This window comes from Solea senegalensis, linkage group LG9 (assembly GCF_019176455.1).
Source record: "Solea senegalensis isolate Sse05_10M linkage group LG9, IFAPA_SoseM_1, whole genome shotgun sequence".
In the NCBI taxonomy this organism is placed as follows: Eukaryota; Metazoa; Chordata; class Actinopteri; order Pleuronectiformes; family Soleidae; genus Solea; species Solea senegalensis.
The window spans coordinates 11,390,286-11,410,745 of NC_058029.1; the positions used below are offsets into that span (position 1 = coordinate 11,390,286).

The 20,460-nt window shown below is 40.3% G+C and overlaps 1 protein-coding gene and 1 long non-coding RNA gene across 9 annotated transcripts in view; both read left to right on the plus strand.

Moving 5' to 3' along the window:
* Positions 1 to 20,460, plus strand: part of LOC122774388 (plectin-like) — a 109,247-nt gene that overhangs the window by 17,373 nt on the left and 71,414 nt on the right. The window contains exon 1 of one of the 7 annotated variants that reach the window (XM_044033591.1): positions 8,347 to 8,565. The exons of 5 other annotated variants lie outside the window; for them this stretch is intronic. In XM_044033591.1, coding sequence (XP_043889526.1) covers positions 8,520 to 8,565 — 46 coding nt within the window. In that variant the 5' untranslated portion in view covers positions 8,347 to 8,519. Of the gene's footprint in view, positions 1 to 8,346; positions 8,566 to 16,587; positions 16,754 to 20,460 lie in introns of those variants that run through there. One more of the 7 variants, XM_044033592.1, reaches the window with a different exon arrangement.
* LOC122774391 lies at positions 11,761 to 13,891 on the plus strand. Of its 2 annotated transcripts, none has more exons than XR_006360988.1 (2): positions 11,761 to 11,868; positions 12,972 to 13,891. It is a non-coding gene; the product is annotated as an uncharacterized LOC122774391 (long non-coding RNA). The 2 variants fall into 2 exon arrangements; XR_006360987.1 differs by having other exon boundaries at positions 11,857 to 11,997.

The window sequence follows — 20,460 nt, forward strand, 5'->3', positions numbered from 1 at the left end:
AGCCAATATCTGCCGATATTGTGCTGATAATATTATCTATATATATATATTTAAGTATGTATATTGACCTTTAATTTAATTCCTGTCCTTCTTTTTTGAACCATATTCCCCTCATCCATCTAGCCACTGTAAGCGCAGGCCAGTTTTTAGAGAGAGCTTGAAAGAAAGACACTTGGTGAGAGCTGACAGCGTGTGAGCTGTTTGACAGACTCTTACAGTAATTGAAGGACCATCTGTTTCACTGTTGCTGGAATTAACAGAAATCTGCTTGTCCACTCTGAAGGAGCACTCTGTTGAGGCAAGACAAGAACTTTTTGATAGCTAGAGTAATTTTATTCATATTGAAAACCATCCAGATTCCTCTGGAAGCAAGAGGCAAGTGGGAATATTTCAGCTTTATTGCCAGTAGGACTTGAATAGACTTTAGGGTTATTGCACTCAAAGGGAGTAATAATGGAATCACTCCTTTCCACACAATTGGACGTGTGATGGTGTGTATTACACAGACAGTGATAAAGGGCGGTTGTGCATGTGTGAGTCAGCCCTGTCATTTCCTGACATTGACAGGCAATGAGTTTATTGCTGGTCAGTGGTATTCAGTGCAACCGGAGCCGGTCGGTGTGACGGTCACCACACGGGCCAGGAATGTTACAGCAGGTCACCTCACACAGCTGACGTTAAATGTGCCCCACGTGCGCACACTCACACACACATGCAAACACACTGACATTACATTTCTCACACCCCTCTTTACACATGCTCACATTATTGACGGCAAACATGACTAAAGGAACAACTTGTTACATTCTTCTCTGTTAGCAGATCTCTTGATCTCATTTGGCCTGATGCCTGTCTGCAGCTTTGAATACCTTCCACGGTCATATTCCTCTGGGCTTCGGCGGAAGATGCAGTAAGAGACGGCCTTATATGGGGTGGCTGGATCACCAGAAAGAGTCAGACAAACGGGCGTTACATAAAAAGTGGATGATTTGTATCATAGATAAAGATGTGTCAAGGACGTTGGACCACTGCAAAACTAAACAGTGCCTCACATGTGTTTTCTCTGTCCATTGATCTCCGGGTCTCACGGGTGTGGCCACACTCTTTTCTGCCACAGGTCAAACAACTGTGGAAAAAAGCTGCCTGTTTGCTGCTGTTTGTTTTCTTATCTCAAAGTTCAAATCACTGCTAATTCTGGCCCATCCTGTAGTGCAGTAGCTGCACTTTGACACAGCTACTGTAAACTCAGTTGTGGCTTTTTAAAGCAACTTTGGGTGGAATCGGCCCAGTGTGTAATATTTCACCTGTTTCTCACGAAGTTGTTAAAACTGTTATCACAGTTATGGCAGGAGTATGGTTGATGTGAAGCAGGACTATGGAAGCATGGGGGTATGGTATAAATCACTACACTCTGGCTTTAACAACCAGAATTAACAGCTGAAGGTAAGGAGTGAGGGTTGTTTACCTGATGTGACATCTGCTTCGTGAGGTGGTGCCTGCATTTACATAAAGCTGTGATCAGGCCAATGTTGTTGCACCTTTCAACTATATTAAACTAATCTGTAACTGTACAGTACAGCACAACATCACATTATCACATGATAAGTCCTAAGAGTTTACAGAGTGCTTCACAGGAGGTAAAACAAAAATATCAGCACAGGATTTAGTTAATGCAAAAACATACCTAAAAACTGCATATAGATAAATGTTTCTTGGATTCGTGCACCATTGTTAATTTGCCAAATGTTGCATTACTTGGTAATGCTTGTGTCGGATGGATTGTATAAACTGACCCGCTTGCAGTGAGGTGCAGGCTGTTGTGCTGATACACAAAGGACTTCAAGTTCAGTCAGACAAAAAAAGTAAAAAAAAAATCATTGGAAAATTTGACCAGCTTCTGAGTCTTTGTCTCAGTATCTCAATGGCCATGCATGTGCTGCTGAATACAGACATCTGACATGTATTTTGAGTGACTTACAGTAGGAGGCAGTAGGTTGCAAGAGACTGTAGAGAAATTGAGACTTGCATGTTATTGTCAATGTTTAGAAAGCTGGAAAGTGTGTGGGAGAATTGGTGTCCATCTCTCATGTTGGACAGGGGTCTCACGGACTATACTGAGAGCAGAGACTTGTGGGCAGTAGCCAGTGTGGCGCCTCCAGGAGAAACTCCCTGTCATGCATAGTGGAGACAGAAAAAGATGATGAGGCATTCAGAGAGTGTGGGACAGAGACGTGATTGGAAAGTGAAAGATGGAGTGCTACAGTGAAACTGAGACAGGTCAGCGATTGAAAGCAGAAATTAAGAGGAAGCGAAAGCAGAGTGTAATGGAGAGGAATGGTGCATTACTTTCTTGCTCTTAGCCTTAATCAGGTGCTGTGGTTGTTTTTTCTCTCAATAGTGGTTTGTTAGATGAGACAATTACAGTAGATGCCTTCTGTCACGGACTCATGCTCAACAGCTGTTATCTTGGACTCCAAAACTGTCTCTGCCACTTCATTGGTACATTGAAAGTTCTATTTAAACTATTACTGACAATACAGTTGAGATAGTTACCGTATAAATAATTAGTGCACTACTCTAACAATAACGTATCATTCATTTCAATATTTTGATTTCCTTCTGAGAGGGTTATTCTTAGTCAGCGTAAGCGGTGATATTGCCATCATTTACAAGTAAAACATATTAATATACAAACATAGAGATAGAGCTTTGTTTTTATAGAACTAAATAATTTTTAACATAACAAATGAATGGCAATTTCCAAGCCAGAAGTTCCACTTTAACATTTGATTCACATTTACCAAAGGAATCATATAAAATTTGATGGTATAGAAAGGAAGTTACAAATGAGTACTCATTGGGAAGAACTATTATAATATAATAAAATATAATATAATATAAAAAGCTCAATTTACTTTCTCATAAGGCTCAGTGGAGGCTATGCATGGCACACACACTGTTTCCAGCCTTATGTAAGCATCCAGCTCACAGCTCCCGGGGGATTTCAACTGCTCCCTGTAGGAACACAATGTGTTTAGTGAATATCTTATGAAGTAAACCGTGCTCTATTCGTTAATAATATATGCAGACTGACATCTTCATTTTTTCTTCTATTTGAAATGGAGATTAATAAACATGTAGTTCTTGGCTTGGCTTCTCTTGGCTTCTCTGTGTCTGATACGTATGTAGTTTCCTGTCAACTTCTTTCAACCCAATTGCTAAGTATAGCCCCTAGTGGATCACTGTCCTCATAACAGCAACCCTTATAAAACAAAGCAAAGTAAAAAGTAAACAGAATCATTTACTTTTATTGAAATCCCTAATATATGAAAAGCTTCAAGCTGATGTGCTGGACCTCAGGGACAGTAGCTGAAAAAGATGATTAGATTGAGGTTCCATTTCATATTAAACATGCTTGTGGTGAGCATGAGGATCTTAGATCATTTTTTAATGAAGCCATGGACCAGTCTTTTCTTTCTCAGTAGCTGATAGTTGAGTCTAAATAAAGCTGAAATGACGGCATCCCTTTGGTGATGGTCTTGGATCGGCTTCAAGTAAAAGCCAGTGAGTCAGAGAGGAGGTGGCGGACCTTTGGGCCCCCATTTTACTCCCTGTCCACTGCGGAAAGTTTTTCACTTTAATCACACACCTTCTTTTTCTTGACTCTGAAAATAGGATGTGAGTTAGAGCAGAACCTCCCAGTGTCCGCCTCTACTGTTGTAATTTATCCAAAACAGGAGGCTCTTTACAAGGAGCGATCTCACACAAGTTTAGAGCTCCCGTGGGTCCAGCTTTTAGGTCCTGAAGGGTGGAGCGTGTAGGAGGAAACCCGCATGGGTCATTCCTTTCTCCTCTGCCTTAACTCCCAGAATTCCTCACCGGTCAGAACGACAGGGGAATAAACAAAAAAATCTCTTCTCCTACACATTGTTTTTCAGCTTTGTACACACACAACACATGGTGCTGTAAAATATGGCAGAGAAATGATCATGCAGTAAACTAAGTGTTGGTGTTTAAGTAAAAGCAAGCTGATGTTTGTGGATTCCCCAAATTAAAAAGCAGGGTTCAGCCAGTAGCCATCATGATGTTGAACCAAAGATCTGTAACAGAGAAGCATACTCTTTTATTTATTGTCAGCCACATGTTCAATTTTATTTAGCTAGTATCCACATCTAATGCTGGGCATTTAGAAATATTATCTTTCTCCCTGGGCTTCTGTCGTGAAAGAGAGAAAAAGGTGGGTCCACTTACCAGAAGGTCTGTTGTGTAATCCTGGCTCCTGCAGTTCATGTACTAAAGTTACCTTAGGCACTATGAAAATATGATAGAAATGGTGTTTTGTGAATGATATAGAAAAAAATGTATGAACAATAGACTGTGTAAAATGCTTTGAGTAGACAAGGCAAATAACATTTATTATCCATTAGACTTTATTCTTCACATGAGGGTGGCATGGCTGCTGGTGCCAATCCCAGATAACATGGGCCAAAAGGCAGGGTACACCCTGGACAGGTAGACTGTACCGAGACTGCGAACCAGCAACCTTCCTGCTGTGAGGCAACAGTATTAGCCCCTAGTACCACCACTTCTCCACACACGTGTACAGTTCTTTTAGGCTTGTCATCGGGTATAGCAGATGCACAAACTACAAGCATGCTTTTATTTTAACAGCTAGTGGAGCCAAATTACTTTTCCCACACATGAATATTGTTTTCTTAAGATTAGTCGTGTTAAAGTTTATTAAACCCGCACACCCCACCCTTCCCAAAAGTCCATGATGCCTCACAGACAGAGGTCACCCAGTGAACCATTTTATATTTTTTAATCTGATGTAATTCTTTCACAACACCACTTTCTGGATTCACATGCAGCGATCTGCTGTATTCAGTCCACTGGCTCATCACTGGCTCACACAGTGGGGCGGCTTCTCTTCTGCTGACTGCTGCTTTCGGGCTCTAAGCTAGTACATTGGGCTGGAGATTTGAGTGTCTGGATGACCTCAGACAGGTGGAATGTTTTGTCTGGTTGCTGCATCAGGGCTACCAGTCTGAGGGGTTTGCGTGCAACTGAGCTGTGAGCTGGCAAGGCTATAAAACATCAGAAAACAGGGTTAGAATACATACTGTGATGTAACAATGAAAAAAAACCCAGAAGTATTGAATTGTTTTACTTTACTTATTAGCAAAAAAAGTGTCTACATATAAAAATACTTTAATGCCTACTGAATTCATAGAATGCACAAACATAGTATACACACACACACACACACACACTGATACAGCTGACAGAGGCAGTGTAGTGATGGACAGGCAGGAATCATGCAAGAGGCCTAATCTAGCTGCAGTGATAAACCCATCAACGATGCAGTGAACAGTAACTTTGACTGTCAGTGGGAGTTTAAGAGAAGATCCCCTCAGCAGGCCTTTAACAAAGACATCTCAGCAATTTACAGTCCGCCTGGCCGCTATCAAACTCCTGTGTAGATTGGCAGAATCCTGCTATTAAGTCTGTGCTGGACTTGCAAACTGCACCGAGGCTCGGGTTGGAGTGGCACGACAAAAGCCCTGCCCATAACTCTCATTCCTCCGGATACCTAGTTATGAAATGCTGCTGGTGGCTGAAGGTCCCATCCCCGTAACCTTGAACAGCTGAAGAGTTAGTGTTTGACATTGTAAGCTGTGTTTGTTGCCGTATGTAACCATATGAACAGCTGCGGGTCTGCCGTTTGTTTTACATCTCCGTTAAACATTTGAAATGGACACGAGAGGAAAAGCGTCTGCACATTCCAAATGTCAGGCAAAGGGTAAAAGTTAAGTAAGGACTTAAGAAAACCATACAATATATTATTGGGTGCTTTTCCATGTTACCACGTCCCTTTTAAATTTGGAAAAAGAGTTTAGAGTATGCTGTGTTGTAGAGCTACAACTAACGATTATTTTCATAATCGATTAATCTGTCGATTATTTTCTCGATTAATCGATTAATCGCCTGGTGTTCAGAATGTCAGAAAACCTTAAAAAATGTTGAATGGTGTTTGTCAAACCTGGAAATGATGATGTCTTCTTTTGTCCACAAACCAAAATGATTGACTTTTAATGATTTCTTTGTTATCCAGAGCAAAGAAATGAACAAAATATTCACATTTAAGAAGCTTAAACAATTGGAAATCTTGTTTTAATCATGAAAAAAGCATCAAATGATTATTCGATTATCAAAATAGTTGCCAATTAATTTAGTAGTCGATTAAGAATCGATTAATCGATTAATCGTTTCAGCTCTACTGTGTTGTACCACTATGTGTTTTATTGCAATATGATGCCTCTAGTAAATCAAATACCTGAGTTTACTTCACTGTCAAACATGTTGCATGGTTTGAAATATGTGGTGTGTAGAAATACATTTGTGTTCGTGTAAAGTCACGTTCAGTGCTGTTTCAAAGGTTTTGTACCTTCTTGTATCTCCTAGTTTGTTCTTTAAACATTGCTTTTAAAAGCCAGGTGTCGCTGTACACTGGTGGTTTTCTGTGGTTTTGATGAACAAGGCTCCTCTGCTGAAGAAACTGAAATCTTAATGTGTAAAAAGCAGAGTTTGTTCATTGGTGTTGTCTTTACTTACTGACACAGTTCAGTGTAGAAAGTGCTTGTACTCTTCATGGTTCCTAACATTTTGTTTTAGACATCTTTTACAGTGTTGAGAGTCTGCCATAGAAAGACGGCGATGGGCACCGGTCCAGAAAGCCAAACATATTGAAACGTCTCAGATATGACCGCTACAGCTACTTCCAAAAGCTGTGCACTCTTATAAAATCACTCTCTGTGTGTCTCTCTTACACACTCACACAGTACACATGATTGAATTCACCTTGACAAGGCAGAACTACTACACTTCCATTTTTCCTGCCACCAAAAAAGCATCAGTTGTTTCCTTCCGACATCTTCTATTATGGACAAAAAGCCATGCAGGCATTAAATAAAAAAACAACAACATTACTTGATGCATTGATTTACCATCACATAGTTTGGTAGATTTTGACTTGGTACAGTGTAATCAATTTTCCGTGGCTTTGACTGCAGCCTGTGTGTCAATGAACTGGCAGGGCTTTGACACTTGGTACAAAGGAAACATTGTTTTTCTAAGAATAGTCTCACAAAGTATAATTTGTGGCTGAACTACGTACATTTAATAACATAATATGAGTAGTCTAATAGCTGTATTAGATTTGTGTTTGAGCCACATGAGCGAACATTGTGGAGCATTTAGCAGCCACAGAGCCAGATACTGTGCTGTATTTCCTTTGGAGTAGTAGGTGGTGACCAAAGCAGAACAAGAGCTGTCATTAGACTTGATTACATTCACGATGCAGGCTGCAGTGTGATTTGAAACATTGCCCTCTCTCTGATGGATGTTTAAATTAACACTTCCCCACGAAAACATTTGTCATAAAAATTGATTTAAAAAAATACCAATGGTGTGTACGGTCCGTTTCTGCTGCCCCCATGTGGCCGGGAGCGAGTTATTGCAGCTAATTATGTATTTCAACCCAAGCCATAATATTTCTTTGAACCTTACCAAATCATTTGGGGCCTAAACCTTATTGATCCTTTCAATGAAAACTTTGTGACATCATTAGAAAAAATGATGTTTTTGGGAAAACAGTTATTTACAGTTCTCTATAAGGCTACCAACATCGACAGCAATTGTCACTTGTGGGTATTTTGTCATAAAAGCTGAATGCATTGCTTTATCAGAGTGACTGTGGTGATAAAATAAATCTTTATGTGGTAATATGTTCACAAATGATAAATGATATTATTATTACTTAGCTAGTTTGGTTAGAAATTGGAGAGAAAGCAGGAGAGTTGTTTGTGGTCAGAATGCGTGAGTAGGAGGTTCAACCTGGGAGTAAAAGCAGGGCGTGCTCTGCTTGAACACACGCACACACACACACGCTCAACAAATCAATATAACTTTCTTCCATTCTCTGCTTCCTGTTTATCAGTATCCTCCACAAATTCATTCCTGATGTCTTGCCCATCGAGTGGAATGATTGATAGCTAATCCACTCTTTATCCTGAAGGGCTGGTTTCTAGCAGCTGTTTAACGCTGTGATTGGCTAAGGTAAAGGTGCCGTGACTGACTGAGAAAGGCGGTAGAGGAAGAAGAGGAGGGGCCAAGGGAGGAGAGTGTAGATTCCTACATACAAAATGTTTGTGTGTGTGTGTGTGTGTGTGCAACTGATTGAAAGGAAGTAGGTTTGTGTGTGTGTGTGCACATGGTGTGTCACAGGAACCAAAACAGTGCAGCATTCTGGTCAGAGGACTTACAGTAGCAGGGGCAGAAGGAAAGTGACCAGAGAGAGATGGAGCAGACTTTCATTCTTTAAAACACATCATACAGAGGAATCTACTCAGAATTAGGTCTGCCATCACTTGTGCCAAAGAGAAGGAAAGTTTTCAGTCCTCATCAATATTTACAGCATTCACCATCATCAGTCTTCCCACGGAGGCCAGAAAGTCACAATGGACAAATGCAGGTCTATTCAAAATGAGATAGCATCTCTGAAAGGTATTTCTTCATTCTGATTTTTTGTCTTCTTGACTGTGCATGATGTGGAATTCAGATGAAATGAAGTGGCCGGACAGTAAAGAATGAAGGGGGGGGGCAGGTTATTGTGTTGTTGTGTCTCTGTGGAAAGGCAGACGGGAAGGAGTGTCTCACTCTGGTATTGTTTGAGAAGCAGCCGAACCTCACAACCTCCCCAGCTCAGAGTCTACACTTTGAACGCCTCTCATCTTTGTGCTGGACTTCGCTCTCCTACCTGTGTGAGGTTGTTAAAAGAAACCGTATCACTCATCCGTTTTGTACAAAGAGACAAATACTGACTGGGACTGAATAGCATGATGGTTCACTGATGTGTGCGCTGATCTCACATTTGCCATGCAAACACTCCATGCAAAGTCTCACATCATGACATCTCAGCTAAAGTCAGATGTGGTATAGCACATAATGCATGGGCAGCTCTACCTTGACTTAGCTGTAACTGTGTGTCATCACGTGTGTGACAACACAAATTCCATTCATTATCACATAAAACAGGGAATAGGAGACATGTTTACGTCATTAAGTTTTTGCATTAGTTGTTTTGTTTTCAATCATCTGTCTGTCTTCTGCAGTCGTTTCAGCATATGACCTGTCAGCTTTGACCTCTTAGAACAACTTATGCACACGTGTTACTCTAGTTATACTGATAGTAATGAGAAGGAAGAATGCGATGACCACAGGGGTCAAAAGAGTTTATTATAAACACAGCTGATGGGTGTAACTGGTATGAGTTGTCATGTTTTTAATTAATAACAACGATAATCGTCCATCAATTAATCACTAGACTGACAAATAAGACCCCTAAAAGGACCAAGGAAAGACAAATAGTGATCCGATGATACCATGATGCCACTCCCCCACCATTAAGGATGTGGATAAGGTGGTGGCAGTGGCTGTCAGGGTAGAATAATGGTTTAGAGCAAAGTGGTGGTCATATAGATTGTATTGATCACCCTGCTAACTTAACACACAGATGCCTGCCAGTTTCTTTTTTTCTCGGGGAGTGTGCTCATGCACGATTTTGAATCCCAGGATTGAAAAATGAGCAGATAGTGGGAGATGCTGGACAGTATTTCTCATCACAATGCCAAAGATGATGACATCAAAATCAAGTGTCTGACACCTAGGTTTTTCCTGGTGCATGTGATTCTTCACACAGTAACTCTAAAAGGAAACTATATATTGGATCTCACCACAGTGCAAACGTTAGACGAGGCCTACGAGCAACTTGAGTGTGGGGACGCACTCAGTCATCAGGTCCCTTGAATTGAAGTTTTCAGGATTTTAGTGACATAATATGACATGCTTTTAGCAGTGTGCGTTAGTGCACATATTACATGTGCAAGGCCACTGTGTCTCTCTTATTTGCTGCCTGTATCTCATCATCTAATGATTTCTGTATCAGTTGCTCTTCCTCAGGGGAGATCCACAGCTAACTGAAAGCCCCAGGGGCATTTCTCTGTCACAGACAACTGCTGTGCACATTTGGAGATGAGCTGTAGCATCCTACGACATCCTACATCACACAGCATACCATCTGTCACTAAACAGGGCTATGTTTAAATTTAAACCTATATTTATAACTTATTTATATATATATCCAAAGCTAGAAATGAAATCATTTTTAGATTAATACTATATTTATTTTACCTTTATTTAACCAAGTAACTCAACTGAGAACCAATTCTCATTTACAATAAGAACCTGGCCAAGAGGCCGCGTAGAAACAGTGCAGACAAACAACAAAAAGGGATACAACAACAACAAAACTACATTAAACCATTCATAGTGAAAAATGATCCAACAATTTTAGTGTTGCCCTCAATAAGTTTTTAAAAGAAGCGAGTGGAATATATGAAATTTTGCCTGTTGTAGATGATTCATATGCAGCAGAAAACTGAAAGATGAGCGACCAAACGAAGTGCAGGGCTTTGGGGATGAGAAATTAATAAGGCTGCCCGAACGAAGAGCACAACTGATGCTGTGGATATTGAGTAATGAGCAAAGATAAGATGGTGTTTTACCAAAAAAGGGTTTTATAAATCAAAGAGTCCCCTTTTATGTATTTCAACAAACAGAGAAACAGATTCTTGCCCATGACACACTAAAGAATGTGCCATTAATACCGTGGCCTATCCTGCAACACATATCTCAGTGACTACAAATATTACCTCATCGTTTAGGACCAAGTCAAAAAGCCCTTCAGGTCATCTTTGACACTGTGATGGGAGGAACAGGGTGTGGTCCATGTGTTTGTGTGTGTGTGTGCGCAGTTTCCTCGCTATTGTCTGAATGAAATAACTTTTGCTATGGAGGAAATGTTGCTGGGACTGCAAATGAGTCCCTATTGCAATAGCTGATGACAGATTTCAGGATTTCTTTTATGATTGTGAAACGTCATTATTTTTGCTTTCAGGCATGGCCTTTCCTGTCCTTTGCATTGCCAGACTGTCTGTCACACACAGTTTATACACAACATCCCTCCCTAATCAGAGGAACAGGGAATTCCCTGACCTGTTTGTAGGTATTGTGGTAGACACTATGCCTGTCTTCCTGCCTTCATTTCCCCTGTTTCTGTGCCACCGGCCAAAGGATTCCAGCCCCTCTATCGCCATTTCCGACCTGAAGAGCAGCTTACGTGCACTCTGTTTCCTTCTGTCATACTTTACTGCACCACTGTTTCCTGACCAAGAGAATCAAAGGGCGAAGGTGACAACACTGTACTATTTGTCATGTCTGAAGTGATGCATGTATGGCACGGGGGCTTCCAGGTTATTGTGTAATGAGTGAGTGTCATGCACATTTAAATGTTTTCCAGCCTGGCTGTTTACCTCAAACATGTGAGAGACGACATGGAAACATCTTTGTTCTTCTGGGTTTGTCACACTATCCCGACAGTGATAAGGTCTTTTAATGTCATATTCAAACCACAAAAAAAGAATAATAAAATGTTATGAACACAGGTGTTATGAGTGGATATTTTATATCGTAGTTGTGTCTTCTTGTGTTGACGTTTACATTTCTGCGTGAAATTAGCTCTGTTTGAAGTGCCACTTGCTGTGTTGGCATCATGGTGCATTCATGTGAACAATGAGCAGTGCCAGTAATGCACTGGCTGGTTCTATTATCTCCAGTTTGCTGATTACAGGGGAACACTTTTTTTTGCATTCAGGACAGTTTGAGGCCTGTGTTTGCTGCCAGACATGAGGAGACGCCACTGTTTGGTTCCTGAATGCATCACTCATTTTACAGCAGAGTGGTAGAGAGGTACTATATGCTCAGTATGTGTTTACCTGCCGGTGTGGTACTTTGCAGTTCTGAGGCCAGTTTGTTGTTACATGAGAGAGGAATTCTTCTTTTCCTTTATCTGACGTGAACACACCGACTTGTGCAGTTGTATGTTTGGGTGCTTTTTGTAATTGCAGTTTGTCATGTGAATGCTAAAACTCTGTGGATTTGTGTTTTTTTTTGCCGTGTAATTTTCCAACCAGTCATTACTGAGTTCTGTTCACCATGGCTGGAGCTATACCCATAGTGATCCCATAGGTGAAAAATTAATTAAGAATTAAAAATGCTGTCATATGACTTCTCCAGATTCATGATGAGGGCCTAGTTAAATGGCTTCCACATATTGATCTGTGGCACATCGTGGTTAGAGTTCCCAACAGTTTCAACTGCCAGATTTCTGTTTTCTCTATAGTATTTGGAGCTTGGTAGAGCTGGTAACCAATGGGTTATAAAGTATGAGACAAAATAAACAGTAACCCACAGTATTTTTAGACTTGTCAGACGACAACAACGATTTCAGAGACACTTTTGCTACAGCATTTGTCATTAATAGCAAAAACAAAGACTAATCAAAGACTGGTGATGCCAGGGCAAATATCAATATTTTAATTCATAAATGATGGCGCTCTAAAGTAAAAAGTCCCTGCCAGTTTCACTCGCCGGGCGTCACTACTTCATGTCTTCTCGTGGCGGCGCTGCTCAAATGAATGAGGGAAACTTGGGCGGAAGTTACCAGGCCGAAGAAGAGGGAGTTTATGTTGGAGAAAGCTACGTTAAAAGATGCCCAATCTACATTCAATACATAGACTTTATACACTTTGTTCTCTATGTTGTAAATAAATAGAAAAATTGTGCACTTTTAACACTGTTTTCTTCAGTGATAGAGAGATATCCTGATGTGTCGATATATTATTGTCTCGCAATATGGTTATTACAGAATCGTTGTATTGTGATATCATTGGCATCGTGGACCATGTATCGTATGGTGAGGTACCATGTGATTCCCACCCCTGCGAAACGGTGAACTTAGTTAACAATGTACTTCGTAATCATTAACTGACATTTTGTTTTACATGTTTTAGCAGCATCCTGTTCCAAAACGGAACCAGTAACAAGTAACTCAAAATCGTTGTAGTCTGCTGTAGTGGATCCATTTCAATGTCCTGAATCCTGCTGAAAGAGGTCAAGAAATGGGGAGCATAATGACAGGAAGGAAAGAAATGCAGGAGGAAGTTGAACTATCCTTCATGGAGAATGTTGAAACATGGAACATAAAAACTGCGCTGCAGTGCTGTGCCATACTCATTTGGATGTGATATGTCGACTTGTTGTAGCTTGGATAAAATTCAAATGAATGCATCTCTGGTCAGAGACAACCAGCTGCCAAAACAAGCCTAAAAAGGAAACAAACTGTTGGATAAAAGCTTACGTGTCAGAGGAGTGAGATGAGACTCAGGTCTGACTTTTACAAGAGAACATGATAGAAATTTTGGGAGGACAGTTTATGATTTGTTTTGCAGTTTGACAAAGAACTGCTGCTTGTGGACTCTGAACTTAAAGGAACGATCTGCAGCAGTTCCCCTCAAACCCGTCGTGTGTGGACGAGTCATAAAAGCATTTGCCTGGGAGAATCTAACCTGTGGTATATTATCCCATGGGTCGTCTGGTCAAAGAGACTGAACACGAAACAGCAGCTTCTTATACTAGATGTTATCCCAGATGGGAAGTGACTCATTGACCAGTCCTTAGAAGCAGTCACTTATCTGTCTTGAGTTTTTGTTTGGATCTTTTTGTCGAAAGGATACATTATCAACAAACCGCTCAAAGTAAATACAAATGACTCATACATTCTGCCTGATTGGTAATCCAGGAATGCCAAGCTGAATAATGAGCTTCCTCTGTTGACCGTCTGACATAATGGCGGCTCTTGTGGATAATTTTAGACAGCTGGAATGTAAACTGATCTCGAATCATGATGTGAAGTACTTCCGTGTCTTTTTGACAAAGAAAAAAAAATAAAATTGCTTGAGCTGCCAGTATCCTTCAGCCGGACACTCTGTTTTACTGTATTACTGGTGATATTATTGCTCAAATGTAGAATATTCATGAACAATGTTTTAATAGTGCTGTATAATTTGATTAAAGTAGATTCATTGTTTCAGTCTAAAAAGTTCCTTAGCTTTTTTAAAGTAAATGAATTACAACAACTCAAATTAGCTTCATAGAACTAAACAAAACTTGGCCACAGACTGTAAAATGGACTACAATCATATTTGTTCTTTTTGCCTGAAAGTAAATCATTTCGTGTACATATTTCACCACCTCTGGTCCCATCAAATATAGGCTGGACTATCACCTACTTAATAATCTGACCTTGGGTGATTTTAATGTTCGAGTATGAGCTAGAAAAACAGCGACTGGCATGGACACAGTTCTCTGTGTGGTCTGTGAGACGGGACACTTGTTATTGTTGACTTGTGGAATGGCCTTTGCATTTTTTTCCAAACGCATTTCCTCGTATTCAACGATGTGGGAGTTAGAAGAAATGACTTGGCTGTTTATTATCCGTCAGCATTGTTACAGCTGTGGTTCATCACCACTTAATCCATAATTTGTAGTCTCTACCTTTTCTGACAAGAAACTGCACATTTTGACAATTTGTCCAAAACTTTAATCATCCTCACTTAAGTAATTCGACACATCAGCTTTCTTTGGCACAGACTCTTCACGCATCTCGTCCCACACCCGTGCCTTAAGCAGTGTGTACACAGTTCAGGACATTCCTGCGACATAATTATCCTAATATCCCTGCTGGGAAATGCATCATCTGCAGTTTCCCCTCTCTGTTGAGCTATTTTGGTGATGGGGACGCCCATGGGGAAATACCTTACACATTATAGTACGGGTGAGCCACAGCTCAGCATCTGTGACATGACTTAAGTGTGTCTCCCTTGTGGAAAATGTGAACAGACCAAAGGTGAAAATCTGGGAGCTTGTGGCTTTGGGTCCTGAACCTGTCCTGCACTTAAAAATTAAAAATTAAAAATCTGTAGTTGGTGGTGTGGACAGTTGTTTTTATGAGTTTTAATGCATGCATTTTGTGCGTGCATGCATGCATTAATTGCAGCTAAATGGATGTATTTCTAACATAGACTTTGAGTATTAACAATTATCAGTATTACAAAACAGTTTCTTACATGTCTTAATGTAATCCTATTTTAATAATGTTTTGTTGGGTTATACTATGAAGTTGTATTGAGAAATGTACTGTAGTATGCAGGTTCAAACTGAACGGGGAGTAGTGCGATGAACTGGAAGAAAGGTGAGTTAAAGGTTAAACAGTTGAGAAAGGGAGGGATGATCAATGATTAGCAGGTTTGTCAGGAAGTGATAAAAAGAAAAGGCTCTTGAGGAACATTAAAGGACCTAATACATGTGTTACAGTGCGGCGCTATATTCGGCAGCTATACTCAATACTGAATCATCTAAGGACATAGGAAGCAATAGTTGAAATCATTTGAATTGAATAATATATATATATATCTCAAATATGACACAGCGATGTATCCCCTATTTTTTCACAAAGTAGCTGAAAAGATAAAAAGAAAGTGTCATTGTTGTAGGACTTATAGGTTATAATTTTAAGTGGCAGCCACTTGTAACTGAAGCTTTATCCTCAGGCCTAATGCGAGTCACCTCCCCAAGGTCCACTTGATATCTTCAGGTTGGGTTAATATGTGCGGTGTAATTTAAGTGTTAATGTGTTAATCATTAAACTTTTGCATAGAGCACTTTCAGTTAGACACTTGTATGACGGGTCTATTTAAACACCATGTTGGATATAAATCAATGTAAGTGTTAAACAGCTAGTGTTCCCGGGCACAATCTCCTTCTGCACTCTCACCCTCTGTCACGCCACTGATCCTATCTAAGGATTTCTTTCCAAGACTTCTTCTATGTAACTTATTCCTCTTTTGTAAGTCGCTTTGGATAAAAGTGCTTAAATGTAAATGCTTAAACGTTTGGAAATGTTTATGCATCCACAAGCACCAGATTCAATACAACAATCATGATTTTAGCATAGTAAGATGACATGATCAGCAATTGCGCACACATATAAAACATTGACAGCTGCAGACGTACACACCCTCACTTTATAGTATATTACACAACACACACACACGTCCTCCTCCTCCTCTGTTTCCACACAATATATATCCACACAAAGACTCCCTCAGTCTTCAGTATGTGGCTCAGTTCCAGTGCGTTTGAATGCTGCAGCCTCTTTGTGACTCTGTGGTCTTGTTGTCTCTTTTGTCACAAAATGACTGCTGTCACTTTCGGACGCAGCCTTCTTTTTTTTCTCTGCATAATCTGCACAGCAAGAGACTTTTACATTACTTCCCCTGACGAAATACTTGAAAACCCTTACATTTAACCTCACGAATACTGCAATTATTTTGCCAGTCACTACAGAAACATGCTTGTGCCAGATTTTTATCCTTTCACTCATGTTCTTTGTGCCCTTTAACTCGACGCCCTTGCTTGCCTTTGTTGTTCCTCTGAAATTTTAGCTCTTTTGCAAACACTTCAATGTTGTGTGCGCGCACACACACACACACTGAGTAACAGAGGTATTACTATGGAGGGCGGCTCTGACCTGTGAAGGGGGGGGGCTCCCTTTCTGTTGATCTACGCTGTGGGACGTGTTTGAAAGCGAGAGCGGAGAAAGAACACAGAGAAAGTCAAAGATCCGGCGAGACACACTGAGATCTAAAAGGAGAAAGAGGGAATTAGTGACTCTTGTTGGACTCTCAGACACTGCTGCAGACTTTCAGCATGGAGTACTACTATTCGACCAAAGGTAGGACGCTGAAGTGCCACTGAAACAGGAGAGAGAGAGAGAGAGACAGGAGGAAGGTAGTGGAGCCAAGGTAAAGTGATACAGGTGGAGAGCAGGCGGAGGACATTGTTGAGGGAGGGACTGCACATGGGTCGCACTGTAACACAGCAGCAAACACACTGCAGGTGTCTGTCTGTCTCTCTGTCGGAATCAGCAGCTGCCTGTAAGACTAAATGTGTCCCGATTTTGCCACCACATTGAAGGATAGTTATCTCTTTTAAATTTTTTGATCACTCTGAACATTTGTAGGTACCGTAATGTCACATGTGACGGTCACAGGATTGTTTTATGTGGCAACACTGGATTTACAGGAGTTTTGCATCAATGTGGTGCTTAATTATGGAACAGATAGTCTCCTTTATGCAGTATATGAATCAGCATAATAAAACTTTATTACACAGATAGATTTTCCACTGATACAGGGAAAAAAAGGCTTCTGTGATACCGGTATATGCATCGTGCGTGGGGTGTGTGGAAAATCTCTGAAGAACAGTTTGGCTTTTGTTGGCTGTTATTAACTTGTTGCAGACATTAGTATCAGTACAAATCTGTACAGAACCAGACTTTTTAACCAGTTTATGGTGAAGCATCTCTGACATCAGCGTTTACCTGCACCAGCCACGTCGTAGTAATGTCACTTTGTCGGCATAAATTAAGCAGAGTGTGTATTGGAATTTGTGTTGAGTTATCCAGCAGCTATGACATTGTGCAACTATAATGAATAGATTACTGTAAAGCCACATATGTTTACAGACTGAGGGGATGCATGGGAAAGCTTTGCTCAAAGAGGACTTCCCCCAGATAGGATTACAGACTCACCTTGTTGGAGATTGAAGAGCCAAGAGAAGACTAAAACAATCAATTAGCAATGGATACTTGTACGATTCAATCAAAAAACATTGTCAAGGTATCAGTTGTTTTTTTATTATCCAAACATTATACAATGTGAGACATCTAGAAGAACCTTCTTCAACAGGGGTTGTATAATGGGTTTTTTCTTTCTTTCCCACTGGATCAGTGTGTCACTCAGAGTGTGTAGCCTATTTGCTCTTCTTGTCTGTGCTTGTAAGGAACACACATTTTAAAGCTGGTAATGAGTGTGTGTGTAAATGAATGGAAGGGACTATAGGTTTGTTGTCCTCATACCAACCCTCAGAACGTGTTATTTCTCTATTGTCTAGTGTTTGCTTTATTCTTTTCAAGGAGAGGTGATGTAACTCAGTCTATGGTATCACTGCTGAATGCATTAGTCCACAAGCTTTTCCACAAAAAATGTGCTCTTGGATGTCAGATAGTATTGCTTGGAGGGATATGTTCTAGCTTGCTGGCTGGTTGTGTGTGTGTGTGTGTAAAGTTGTCCTCCATCATCCTTGCAAAAGACCCCATTTCCAGTCTCAGTTATAAATCGCCTTGTGTAATACTTGTAGACAAAAGAAATACTTCACACGTGCATTATTTTCACACAAACAATTGCAGCCTTTGTATATGCTTACACTGCAAAATTTCAAATAACATGATGTCAATGTGCATGTTGAGAGTCAAGGCCTTTTTACTGCTTCACATCTGAGTCCAGTGTCGTCTATGAAATGCTGGTGGCAGCACAAGCCCCCAGAAATACATTTAGAGCAACAGTAACAGTAAACTAGAATGAATAACAATGATTATCACGTTTAATTTTTCTTCAGTAGCACATATCAAGCGTTATATTTTGATATGTCTTGTGGTTTTTAAACGCGTGGCTTCACTTGCTTTATTTAGTTTCTTTTGTTACCATAATTTGTAATTGTTGATTGATTTGAACATTTTTATCATGACACCCTTTTTGGCTGAGACAACCAGCCAAGACCGAGTCTTTGAGGAAGCAAGCCCATGCCGAGACCGAGTCCTTTAGGAGTCGAGATTGAGTTGAGACCAAGACCATAAAAACATGTCAGTTTTCATATTCATGATTTAGTATCACCCCAGTTAATAATCAACAGTTAGGCCTACAGACTAAGCTAGATTGGGAATTGTTTAACGTCTTAATATGGACTATGCTTTTACTATCATTAAAAAAATCCCTACCACATGCATCATCTTCTGCCTATTTTTATAAACTGCTTCAACAGTGCTGCTCTGTCATCAACATGTTAAGCCCACCCTGACTTTTTTAATCATAGTTAGGACATAACATGAACATAATTAAATGCGTGTCAAGACCGAGTCTTTGAAGGAACAAGTCCGAGACGAGTCAGAGAAAGCAGAAATCGGTCTCGAGACCGGACTCGAGTAATACATCACTGGTAACTACTCATATGATGTACGACCACATATTGTTTGTACAGCCACAGAAGGTCCAGCCATAACCTCTGGTCTCATAAAGATGAATTAAATCTTCAGAGGTGTAACTGAGGAGTAAATGAATCCTGACTGTGGCCACCTGGTCCTGTGCAGATTTACCACCTCCGCTGTCACTTTCAGCTTCTTAATTTGCCACTTTATGTCCTTGTTTCAGCAGCCTGTGCAGTATATTATACCCCCCATGCTCCGCTGCCATGCTGGTGACTCTCAATCCAAAGCCCACAAAGGGAGAGATTTGTCTCTTCTCTTTAGTTTTTCCTCTTAATTTATACTTTTCTGGGATTACTGAGTGAAAAGTACCCACTGAGCTTCCATCAGGCTGCGGCACGATTCAAGGAAGACCTCCTACGGAGTGAGAAGTGCCGCACTTTGTGTGTGTCTGTGTGTTTGTGTGTGTGTGCGTGCGTCTGCTGCACATGTTTTTAAAATGTGTGTTTGGATGTTGCTGCTATTTAACAGAAGCAGGTAAACTCAGGACACGGATCCCAGAGGGCCTGTTAACTGTGTGTAAAGCAGGAATGTCAGTAAAACAGTGTGCATTTTATATGTCTGGAGCTGTGACTGGAGGCATTTTGTTTCCGAGTCCATCTGTCTCATTATTGTCAATGTAATATCTCAAGAACATCTCGTACAAAAGTTCACTTGGACACGTTGATCATCTTTATACATTTCAGTGGCCCAAGCACAGAGCCTCACATTTGGTCAAAAAATAATATTGTGATTTTCTGTTGTCAGACATTGCAATTGTGATAGGATTCCTAGTTGTAATGACTCATCATATTTTGCATATTAACTGTCATTTTTATGCAAGAAAAAAAGATCAGAATCGTAAACAGTCAATAAACAAACAAAAGACCAGTGAAATCCCATTTAGATGACTTTGCGGTTAAGTATGCAGTCCTCTGACAATGTAAATACAACATCCCAGGAACAATTTTGAGAGCAAATCTACAATTTTGTCATACATTTCCTTTGGACTCAAATATGAACATTTTAACTGTTGGTGGTCAGGCGTTAAGGTCAATATAAAAGCAATATTTCTGAGGAAAATCTAACATATAAAGCACAGACTTGGATTCAAGGATACATTGATAAGATTTTTGTGTGATCAAGGTCACTTGTGTGTTGTTTGCAGCTGCTTTGTACTGTGTAAAATATTTCCCCCTGCAGGACTCACTGTGCCATTAATCATGACTGTCCACTGTATTTACCATGATTAAGTCACATTCAAGTGACACTAGGGTGCTTCAGAGAAACAAAGATGTACTATGCGGTTGTTATGTTCTGACTCAGTATAGTATCATGTGGAGGCGTCACCTCTTCAACTT